At 54.2% G+C, this 11773-nt stretch overlaps 2 protein-coding genes across 2 annotated transcripts; both read left to right on the forward strand.

Annotated features, from left to right (window-relative positions):
* Positions 1 to 556: 556 nt before the first annotated feature.
* CLDN19 (claudin 19) lies at positions 557 to 3840 on the forward strand. Its single transcript, XM_027702952.1, has 4 exons — positions 557 to 779; positions 2069 to 2233; positions 2433 to 2520; positions 2939 to 3840. The coding sequence occupies exons 1-4, from the start codon at positions 557 to 559 to the stop codon at positions 3105 to 3107; spliced, it is 645 nt and encodes a 214-aa protein (XP_027558753.1). The 3' UTR covers positions 3108 to 3840.
* A 5002-nt stretch (positions 3841 to 8842) lies between these two features.
* LOC113977107 (claudin-16-like) lies at positions 8843 to 11533 on the forward strand. The gene is made up of 5 exons (XM_027702927.1): positions 8843 to 8956; positions 9333 to 9435; positions 10403 to 10567; positions 10718 to 10944; positions 11480 to 11533. The coding sequence occupies exons 1-5, from the start codon at positions 8843 to 8845 to the stop codon at positions 11531 to 11533; spliced, it is 663 nt and encodes a 220-aa protein (XP_027558728.1).
* The last annotated feature ends 240 nt before the right edge of the window (positions 11534 to 11773 follow it).

Raw genomic sequence — 11773 nt, forward strand, 5'->3', positions numbered from 1 at the left:
GGGAGAGGTTTGGGGTCTGGGGGGAGAGACTTGAGTCTCGAGTGGGAGATTTGGGGGTGACGTGGGGCTTGGAGGGGGGCAGAATTAGGGACCTGGAGAGGGAGAATTGGATCCCCAGGGAAGAGCATTGGATTCTGCAGGGGGAGAGATTTGGGCTCTGAGGGGGAGAGATTTGAGTCTCGAGTGGCCGATTTCGGCCCCCCTCCAAGCCCCACGTCACCCCCAAATCTCCCACTCGAGACTCAAGTCTCTCCCCCCAGACCCCAAACCTCTCCCCGGGCAGACCCAACGCTCCCTCTCCATGCCCCCGATTCCGCCCCCCTCCCCACTCCCCCCAAGTACCCAATTCCCCCCCACGCCCCAAATCTCCCACTCGGGACTCAAAATCCCTCCCAGGACCTAAATCTCCCCCCCCTCACCCCCCGCAAGACCCTTCCCCCCGCCGCCAAACCTCTCCCCTCACTCCAAATCCTCCCCTTCCCCCCCGTGTCCCTCCCTCCCGTGCCTTTTCCCTCCTCCCCCGCCGCGCTGCATCCCGCGGGCGGTGCGGGGAGCGATGGGCGGCGGGGCTCGGGAGCTGTGCGGGTACCTGGCGGCGCTGGGCGGGTGGGTGTCGGCGCTGGCGGCCGCGGTGCTGCCGCAGTGGCGGCAGAGCTCGTACGCCGGGGACGCCATCATCACGGCCGTGGGGCTCCACGAGGGGCTGTGGATGAGCTGCGCCGCCCAGAGCACCGGGCAGGTCCAGTGCCGCCTGCACGACTCGCTGCTCTCCCTCGACGGTGGGTACCGCGCTTCCTCTCCTGGCTACAACCCCCCCTCCCCTTCCCTCCCCCTCCTCCCCCGAGCTCCCCTGGGATTCTGAGCACCTTGAGCTCCCCTGGGATCTTGAGCTGCCCTTGCCCCCCCGCTCCAGCAGGTCGAGCCCCTGGTGTGGGTTTGACAGCCCCCATACGGCTCTCAGCCTCTCTCTGTGTTTGAACCCACCTACAGGGGTTTGAAACCCCACGCCCGCAGCAGGTCTGTGTCCTCTGGGTGTCTGGAAGCCACCCCGCCCTTGCAGTTCTGAGCCCTGCTGTGGTTTTGACAGCCCCTCTGTAGCTTTAAGCCCCTCTGCGTGTTTGAACCCACCTAAACGGGTTTGAATCCACCTATATGGGTTTGAGCCCCTGCCCCGTATGGCTCTAAGCCCCCTCTGTGTATTTGAAACCATCTATATGGGTTTGAAACCCCACACCTGCAACAGGTCTGTCCCCCTCGTTGCCTGGTGCCCCCCCCCCCGCAGGTCTGAGTCTTGCTGTGGTTTTGACAGCCCCCATATGGCTCCAAGCCCCTCTCAGTGTTTGAACCCACCTATGTGGGTTTGTATCCTCTCAATGTCTGGGTACCCCCTTCTCCCTCCATGGGTCTGAGCTCCCCCTGGCCCCTCCAGAGTCTTCTGGAGATCCAAACCCTTCTTGCCCTCCTCACCTCATCCTATTAGAGGTGTGAGCCCCTCTAATATGCCTCTGACCCCCCCTTAGAAGGGTCTGAACCCACTTCACCCATCCACTGAGCCTCGATGTGGGCCCAGGTTTCCCCCCTCCATCTGTGAATCTGAGCTCCCTGAGCCTCTCTTGGCCCTGTGGTTTCGAGCCCCTCTGTGAGGCTGGGATGCCCCCTGACCCTGCTGGGTTTGAGCTCCAGGGGGGCCATCACATTTGGGGACCAACAGTGCCCCATGGGGACACCACAACCTCCCCCCACCCCACACCCCCAGGCTGTGGATCACCCTTGTGGTATTTGGGGACTGTGGTGCTGCTCAGGGCAAGGTGTTTCCCAGCCCAGACAATCACAGGGAGGATGAGTGTGGCAGGGGGAAAGGTCAGGGAAGGTGTTGGGGGTGGTGCCCTGAGCTGAGCTGAGGTCTCTGTACCTGCCAGGTGGGGAAAGAGGTGACATGGGAGTCACACAGTGAGGACAGGGTTAAGGACACATCCATCCCCAGCGTGGGACGAGGTGACCTTGCTTCCAGTGCCCTGCTGTGGCCAAAGCTACCTGCTGGGAGCAGCTTTTCTCCCCTCCCTTGCAGTTCACATCCAGACCTCCCGGGCTCTCATGGTCATTTCTCTCCTCCTGGGCTTCTTCGGCATCATCGTCAGCGTGGTGGGCATGAAATGCACTAAAGTTGGGGAGGAGGATCCTGTCACCAAAAGCCGCATAGCTGTTGCTGGGGGTGTCCTCTTCATCCTCTCTGGTAAGGCAGCTCCAGCCTTCGCACCTCACCGGTGCAGGAGTCCTCAAACACCTCTGAACGCTGTTTGCTGGAGTGTTCAGTGAAGGCTGCGTGTCACTGATGACCAGCATTTGATGTCTAGTGGGGGCTGGACTAGGTGACCTTTTTAAAGGTCCCTTCCAAGCCAAACCATCCTGTGATCCCATGGTTCTGTGCCCAGGTCTGTGCTCTCTGGCTGCCGTGTCCCTGTACGCAACACAGGTGACCTACGAGTTCTTCAGAGAGAGCGCCGTCCCCATCAACGCCAGGTAAGAGCCTGGCTCGGGGGGTGCTCTTCATCTGAATCCCATCTTATCCCTGCACTCCCCACTGGGCCTTCCCTCGTTGGTGCTGGCAAGGCTGATGTGCCACACGGGAGGGGCCTCTGCACCCCTCGCTGCCACCTTGCAGAAGATGCCCCCGAGGCTAAAGCTTTAGTTGTTACAAGCTGGGACAGGCTAATGATGCACATGGGGACTTTCAGCCCAAGGGAGGGTTAGAGGATAGGGAAATGTAGGAGCTGGATCCAGCCAACGTGAAAGTTGGGGACGGAGAGGGAAGAACCAAAATCTGCCTCGGCGTTGCCGGTCGCCTCCATCAGGGCTCCAAGCTTCCTATTGCCCGTCTCAATTTGCACCTCTGCCTCTGTGCCCCCTCCCTGATGCTCCTCCACCCCTTTCTCCACAGGTACGAGTTTGGCTCTGCTCTCTTCGTTGGCTGGGGGGCCGCCGGCCTCTCCATGCTGGGGGGGTCCCTCCTGTGCTGCTCCTGCCCTGCCAAGGAGCGCCGAGGGCAGCAGTACCAGCAGCAGTACCACCGGCAGTCACAGCCCTCCACCTCCCGGGAGTATGTCTGAGCCCTCACCCTGCCCTCCCACCGCCTGGAGCCTCCCTCCCCTCCCAAAAACAGGCAAGACCCCGGTGCTCCCACCACACCTGGTCCCCTGAACGCTCCACGAGACCTTCCTCCTCCTCCTCATCTTCCAGTTTTCGGCGCCGTTTGCGGTGCCAGCCTCTAAAATAGAGGTTTTGAGGGGCACAGCTCCCACATCCATCACTGCCACGGGCCCCTCAGGTGGGCAGGGTGGCACCCCAGGTCCCCTGGGGTTGCTGGGCCGTGTCCACCCATCACAGGGATGCTGCAGGGGCGATGGGGGGAGGCTGATGCCAGTGCCACGGGGGCACAAAGCCCATCCCACGGGGACGTGCTGCACAGAAGCACTTTGTGCCATGACCACCCCTCTCCCACATCCTGTTTTCGGGAGCAAGTGGGGAGCGAAGCCAGTGCTTGGTTTTCCTGAGGTGAGGTTTTCACCTCCAACAGCCCCAGCCCGACTCAGGGCTCCAGCATTCCCATGCCCTGCTTTTGGCAGAGGGATGCTCCCAGTGCGCAGCGTTCCTCCGCCTCATTGCTACCTGAACCCAACGGTTTTAAAAATTATTATTAATTATTACTAATTCCTGCCTGGAGGCCAGTTGCTCCAGCTGAGCTCTGCCAGACAAAAAACTGCCCTGGGCTCGTTCCTTCCTAGGACCAGCCTGTGCCTTGTTAAACAGAAGAATAAATGGGTTTGGGCAAATTAAAGCAGCGAAAAAAGGGGGCTCTGAGCACAAAGGAGGGTTTGTTTTTATTTTTGGTGCCCAACTCAACTATTTCGAGTGGCAGATGGACAGAGCCCCAAATTTTGGTGCCTCCCTGCTGGGTCCAAATCCCCCTTCCCGAACAGGACCCCCTGGAGCAGGCGGTGAAGGCTCCAAACCCAACCTGCTAATTGCCTCCTGGTACCTCCACACCACTGCTGCTAATTGCTCTGCAACTGCCAAAGCTCCAATTCGTCTGTAAATCCCCCAAAACCCCCCATGCCCCATCCCTCCAGCCCTACTGCATTTGTGGCACCAGCCAACCCACAGGGAAAGCCACTGGAAATAATCCAAACCGCTTGCTTATCTATTTTTTATTATTTTATTTTTTAACCCAAATTAGATGAAATTGCTGATTTTTTAAAAATTTTCTTTTGCTCTATTTCGTTTTATTTTCCTCAATCTTCTTTTATTTTGCTCTATTTTATTTTATTTTACACTATATTCTTTTATTTTACTCTATTTTATTTTCTCTTCCTCTGTTTTATTTTCCTGTATTTTATTTTACTCTATTTTTCTCCATTATGTTTTCTTTCCTTCCATTTTATTTCCTTTCCCTCTGTTGACCTACTCTGGATCCCAGGCTGTGCTGGAGGAGAAGCAATGCTATTTTTCTTTCCCTCCCCCCTGCACTACCTGCCTCTTTCTCTTTTAAATTGCAAAAATTAAAACTGTGTCCTGCACCCCTCAGGGAGAAAGCAGTGCTTGTAGGTTGACTTCACCCATCAGGTGCTGAACCCAAATTTTGGGGTTCCCCTCCAAGATCGCCAACCAAAAGGTTTGAGAAGGAACCTCGTGCTTTAAAACCCACCAAAAATCAACTAAAAAGGCCTTTTTATATCGCAGTGTTGTGTAAAGAATGTTTTTATTCTTTTAATATAAAATTCCATTAATTTTTCTACGGGATGCGGGATGGGTGGGGATTTTTAAATGCCTTTTTTTTTTTTCCTGTTTGTACTAAAAATTGTATTAAAATATTTTCAATCATGGGTATCTTTTTGGAATTGTCTCTTTTATCCCCCCTGACTCCCCATCTGGACCAGTCACCCCCAGTGACTCCAGTGCTGGGTCAGAGCCACTTCTGCAGCAGGAGCCTCTGCCCCATCCTAAATAGTTCTTGCCCTCCTGGCTGAATACCTCGACTCTTTTGCCACATATTTCTCTTTGAAGGAGGGGACATGGCCTTAAAAATTGCTTAATTTAAGGTTAAACCCCTTGGAATTGTCCCTCTACAGGACTCTTCCCAAGGCTGAAATGCCGCCACCATTTTCCCCTTATGGACCCTCAGAGCTGAACTCTGCCTGTTTTCTCCCGTTTTCCACGAATTCAGAGCTGATTTGTGCCTAATTGGGCACTTTGCTAATTTAAGCCGATTTTTGCTCCCCTGTGTGGGGGCACGACCTCCTGCCCTGTCGTGCTGGGCATGTTTTTCCTCAGGGATAACACTTTCCATCCCGGTTTTTGCAGGGCTGCTGTCTCACCTCAGCATCCTTGTCCTGCCTGCCACACCTGGTCCACAAATACATGCCATTCCCACCTCAAAAACTGGGATTTACCATCCTTGGTGACATCTCCAAGGGTCTCCTGAGGGCTCCCTGGGGCTGGAAGAACAACAAGGAGGAGGATCTGCCTCTGTTTACAGGCTAAAACAGTTTCCCCCCTTCCAACACACATCTTTTGCTCAATAAAACCAGTTTAATGAGCAATATTTCTGGTCATACCTCTTGCCTTCAGCTAAACCCCTGCAGGGAAATAATAGTAATTTTTAAACAGGTAGAAACAAGGGAAAAGGGGAAATTACCCCCCAAAAAATACACACAGGGTTTTTTTTCTTACACCTCTGGGACATGGCTGTTTGAATTTGGTTGTGGTTTTATTAATTGTATTCATTGTCCTGCCCCAACAGCATCTACTGAGTTCTCTCCAGCTCTCTGAGATGCTCCCATCAAAGAAAACATCTTAATTTCTTTTTTTTCCTCTCCAGCCATAGCAGGCTTTTTAACAGAGTGTGTGCTAAAACATCAAGATTTGGGTCTTGTCAGCACCACTTTTGTAACACAGGGGTTTGACAAACCTTGTGGGATCCGAGATCTGCTTTTCACCTTCATTAATTAACCAGGGAAAGGAGCTTAATTACTCGACTACTGGTGGCTCTGCCCCTCCACCTGCATCTTTTAACCCTCCAAAAGGTTTCAGTTGGGGATTGACAAGGCAGATTAGTTTGATGTATCATAAAATGACTGTTTAGATGAGCAGAAAATACAAATAAACTTATTTTATAGGTGGCAAAGGCCATGGAGCTACAGTTTTGTATCACTTGGGGTCACACCAAAATTTCAGGTGTCCTGGATGTCCAAGGACCATAAATTCCTGAGCTGTAAAGGTTGGAAAATGAAGGTTTGCAAACCTTTCTGGATGTTTTCAGCACTAATTCACTGCTAACATGCCAAAGCATTGGACCTGCCACATGCCAAAATCCTGGGAAAACAGGATAACTCAAAATAAAGCCCGAGCAATTGTACACATCAGGCACCTGGGGGTCTCTGCAGGGCTAAAGCCCAAGACTGGGGCATTGCCAAAATCCCCACAGCAAAATGCTGTAGAGGATTATCTAGAGGGGGAAAAAAACAACACAAAAAAAGCCCAAAACCAACCAACCAGAAAAACCTACCAACCCAACAAAAAATCCACTCTAAAAAAAACCCAAGTGCTTCTCAGCCATAATCCCCAAAATGTAAATATGGCTGTTTTGGGTCTGGGAGATGAGGGTGCAGCTGAGCCCAGGGATGCTCTGAGGATGCTGCAACAGGGATCCTGCGCAAGAAAACGAGAGCAAAAGGGATTTTTTTCCCCCAAATAGTAGAGGATCAGGGAATAAACACGAAGTTTTTAGGGCAGCTCCAAGTGCCAGGCAGCTGGGGTGCTGCTCCCCAGGGTCACAGGCACCTCCTGGGGGGCTGTCCAGACGTGGTACCTGAGCCATCACCACTGCAGTGGTTGTCACTTGTTTTCTAATTAATGGGGGGGGGAAAGAAGGGTCTTAATTATCAACCAAAAGAGTTAATTATCATGCTGGCATTCCAGATTCTTTCCTTAGCCCCTTCCATCCCTCTGACTCTCTTGCACCACTCCTGGGTCTTAGGCCACTCTAGTGTCTTAGGCCACTCACCCCTAGGCAGTAACTAAAAGGTTTAATTAAAGAATGGGGGATATTTGCCCAGGACACAGAGTGCCCCACCTGGAGAGAGTTCCCAGCAGGTTCCCAGAGGTTTCCCCACGTGACATTTTTGTGGACACTCCATTCCCAGCCTATGAGTGCTCTGACTGCAGGGATGCCCATCATGTCTCAGAGCACAAAGCCCAGCTGACGTGCCTTGGACAGACCTTAAATAGCCCAGCACAGGCTCTGGCCAGCACTGCCTACTCCTGACTCCATCAGATGGGTCAAGATCAAATCCCATTGGCACTTAAAAGCCTTCCAGACCCACATCCCCATCCCAAATCATCGGTGGCAAAGAGATTCTGTCATCACCCCACTGCAGCTACGATGAGCCTGTGGTGAAGGTAATGCTCCCCCATGAGCCCCTTTTATTGTCAGCTGGGTTTAGGGCTGTTTTCTCCCAGCATTAAGAATTTCTTTCTTTTCCTTTTTTTTCTTCTCTTGCTCATATAACTCAAGTGGCTGAACAGATTTTCTTCAAAGGCTGCAAAACAATCAGGGTCTAGCGGAAACAAATAAGGTTATGGAGAGTTAGCTCAGGATGGAGCCTGGGGAATTAAAAAATTATTGTAAACTGGGGTCTAGGAGGCTGCCTGTGGTAAGATAACGCTCAGAGTGAAGCTGGTGGAAGTGCTCAGAGGTGATGGGGGAGTGATGTCTCTGCTCCCAGTGATATCCCAAGAGGGATGTGGGGGTAGATGTGGCACACTGGGCATGGGGACCGTGACCCTCCTCCCCAGTTCTGCCCCACAGGGAGCCAGGGCTGTGCCAGGGTGGGCAGCCTGTGGCTGGAGGTACCAAACCTGGTGATGACAAGGTTATCACCTCGTGTTAATTAACCCGTGGAGCTCAGAGACTCACCTGCTCTCGTTAATTAACACATCCATGTGAACCCCCATCAGAAAGGCTCTTGCAGTGGTTGCAACTTCAGGCACTAAAATATTTGGCGTTTTGGGTTGCAAAACATGGCAAGGTGGGATTCCTGCCCAGTCTTTGCTGACATGATGTCCACACCTTGGGCACAGCTCCCTTCTCTGCAGAGTCTCTTCATCTCTGGCTGGGATGGAAATCGAATGGTTCCATCCCTTCTGCTCTTTGGAAAGCCTTGGCAGCTCCTCATGTCGTGCCCTAGCAGCCCTTGTCCATCTCGGAATGGGAGATACTTCTTTGGGCTTGTGCTTGGGATTAGGACACCTCCATGGGACAGTCTCTTGTGCTCCAGCCTGGATGTTTCAACACCTCACGGCTTTTCTGGGAGAAAAAAAACAAATGCAAGAGAAGGCAGATGATGTCCCCAGCAAGTCACACGGCTGCAGGGATGGAGGCATCCGGAGAACCTCTGGATACCAGAAGACCCAAGCTCAGGTCACAGGTTTTGGCAGCAGCAGTTATTTAACAGTGGTTTCCAGCAGCTCTTGATTCCCAAAGGGCAACTACTGATGGTTGGCAGCTTCTATTTGGAAGAGAGGGAACTGATGTGGGAATATCTCCATTGTAAAATTACTGCGTCCCTGAAGGCTCTCTCTGTATATAAATTTGGCAGTCCAACCTTGGCTGAGGGTACTGGAGCATTTTGACAGCACTGAGCACCTTGAGACAGGGCCCAGATGGCTCTTAGGGATCCAGAGGACATCTGACAAAGTCAGTGGCACTTTGTCCTTGGTGGATCAGGTAGCTGGAAGCAGCCAGAGCAGAGGTGGTGGATGTCTCTGTGCCCTTGCAGGTGTCCCCATGAGCTCAGCCCTGCAGCTGACGGCGTTCGGGCTCACTCTTCTCTCAACACTCTTCCTACTCCTGGCCACATGCACGGACTGCTGGATGGTCAATGCTGATGACAGCTTGGAGGTGAGCAGAGCAACCATCACCCTCAAGGTGAGAAGAGCAGCCACCTTCAAAGGTGAGCAGAGCAACCGTCACCCTCAAGGTGAGCAGCTGGGAGCTCTCCACGAGGTTGCTCCATGTCTCCACAGGCTTGGAAAGGGACATGGTGGGACAAACCCACCACTTTCTGCTTGGGTTGAAGGGTTAGAGGATTAGAGAGATAGAGAGATGCTGGAGCAGGAGGAGGAGGAGGAGGCAGAGAGCAGGTATGGGTAGGGAGTCACTGGGATGTGTCCAGGTGTGGTGGTGGGAGCCTGAAATCTGCCCTGCTGGGCTGGGAGATCCCTGGGGAGCTGGGAGGGCTTTTGGGTGCTTTTTGGTGTCTTTCTCCTGCTTCCAGGTAAGTCACAAATGCCGAGGCCTTTGGAGGGAGTGTGTCACCAACATGCAGGATGGGGTTAGGACCTGTGACCAGTATGACTCCATCCTGGCTGACCACCCAGGTAAGCTGGCCTGGCCTGGGGGCGTTTGTTAAGTTCACAGCTCAGTCTTCTTGAAAGGGAAGAGGGAAAGGGATCCTTGTTGCACTGGGCTGCCCTTCATCACTCAGCAATGCCAGCCCAGGGCTACTCTTGGTCTCCTGCCCCAAGCCTGGCCTGGGCAGTAACTTAGGGTTCAGCCAGACCTGCCATGGGGTCACCAGCAGGAGACACCACAAAGCTGTGTCACCTGACAACAAAGGTGTTTTGGCACGTGGGGCCCAGCTCTTGCTCCTGTTGCACAGTGGGATTTGCAACCCACCATGCTGCAGGCAGGGCAAGGACTGTCCCCAATGGCCAAGGACTTGTGCCAGCAGCTCAGGGACAGTCATATCGGGGTAGGGACAATTCTCCTGGCCTGCACGGGGCACATCAAGCCCCACACAGAGAACCCTTGTGTCAGGTCACGACATGGGACAACACAGATTCAGGGAGTAGAGAAGGAAACAAGAAGTCAGTATGGACTAAGGGGGGGCTGCCACTCTGCTCTGGGGAGGAGGGAGCTTTTCAGGGGGCAGTCCCATCACAGCTGATGATGTGACCCGTGCCAGCTCTTGGTTTTCATCAGTACATTGACATTTGCTGTTCAAAACACCAGGTACACAACTTGGGGGGGAAGAAAGAGTCTGGACAGCAGCGTCTTCTGCCCAAGAAGGTCTTGAGCAGGTGACCACATCCTGGGTGCTGATGGGTGCACCTTATTTGGTTTCTTGAGCTGGTCTAATTAAGCCCTCATTAAGTTTCTGATGAGCCTGCTGAGCACCTTCCCCTGGCCCGTGGCAGCAATGGAGTTGGTGGGTCCCAGTGTGATGGTGCCACTGTGAGCTGGGTGGCTCTTGCAGGGACACAGGCAGCAATCTGGGGTGGAGAGACCTGTTCCTCTGACCGTTCTTCACTCCCCTTTCTGGTTGTTTTTTCCTTCCCTGCCCAGTGAAGATTGTGGTGACACGGACCCTGATGATCACAGCAGACCTCCTGGCTGGCCTGGCTTTGGCTACACTGGTCCTTGGGCTCGATTGCATCAAGTTCCTCAAGGAAGACCCTTGTGTCAAACTGAGGATGTGCTACGGGGCCGGAGCCATACTCGGCATTGGGAGTGCGTGGCTGGGAGTGCTCAGGGGCAGACAGGTCTCGTGTCCCACAGGGAGCTGGGAGGGATGCCAGGAGAGCGGCACCCCCCCAGCAGGGCCTTGGGGAGCTTGGGGAGGGTTGTGTGGTTCTTTCTAACCAGTCCCATCCCTCCCAGGCATCCTGGGGCTCGTGGGCTCCGTGTGGTACGCTGTGGATGTGTACGTGGAGAGGGCCATGCTGGTGTCACACAACATATTCCTGGGAGTCCACTACGACTTCGGGTGGTCGTGCTGGCTGGGGATGGCCGGCTCCACCGGCTGCTTTGTGGCATCTGTCCTGCTGACCTGCTGCCTCTATGCCTGCACAGGTCAGTCTGCCCTGTCCCACCCCAGCCCATCTCAAGTAGCTTTTTGCCCTGCAGGGATGTGGAGTGAAGGACCAGCTCAGGGGGGGCAGGTGCTTCTCACAGGGGGAGAACAACCAAGGGGGAACCCCTTTGTGCCCGGCCTGTGTCCCTTGGCTGGAGAGGGTACACCAGGCAGGACGGGGCTGAGTGAAGGCCTCATAAGGGCATGGAGGGGGTACAGGGGTCCATCCACATCCGTGGCACCTCCAGGTCCTGGTGAAAGCATGCTGATGTTTACCCAAAGCAGTGGCCATGCTGGAGCTGAATCCCTGTGACCAGCCAGAGCCTGAGCCATCAGCTCCACCATCAGGGACGTTGGGCAGGTGATGCCACCCCAGATGTCCTCTCCAGTCCTTACACCTGGTCCCACGGGGTGGGAGTTGACCCCGCTGGCTGTCCAGGTTCACTTCTCCTGCCACATCTCCACGCTGTGGCAGCCTCAAGTCCTCCTGTGAGTGCCAGCCATGACACAACCCCAACTCTTTCTTGGCAGCCCCCAGCAGCCACTGGCAACCTCGGATGCATTCCCAGCCCTGGGGCCGAACAGCCACCAGCAAGATGTACGCCATGGACTCCCGCGTGTGACGGCCAGCAGCACCTCCTGCACCCGCTGGGGAATGCTCTCCTCACCAGTATGACCCCATTAAACTACCAACACCTGTACTGGGACCTTTCTGCAGCTGCTTCCAGGCTCTGACTGCAGCCAGCTGCAGCGTCAGGGGCTGCTAAAAGCAAGGGTGCTGCAGCACTCACCCAGGGAAGGGTTTTTTTCCTCCACTTCCAGCCAGGTTTCATGAAAATAAATCCCAGAAAAGTGTTGCTTTA

This window comes from Neopelma chrysocephalum, unplaced genomic scaffold (assembly GCF_003984885.1).
Source record: "Neopelma chrysocephalum unplaced genomic scaffold, ASM398488v2 Primary Assembly neopelma1_200, whole genome shotgun sequence".
In the NCBI taxonomy this organism is placed as follows: domain Eukaryota; kingdom Metazoa; phylum Chordata; class Aves; order Passeriformes; family Pipridae; genus Neopelma; species Neopelma chrysocephalum.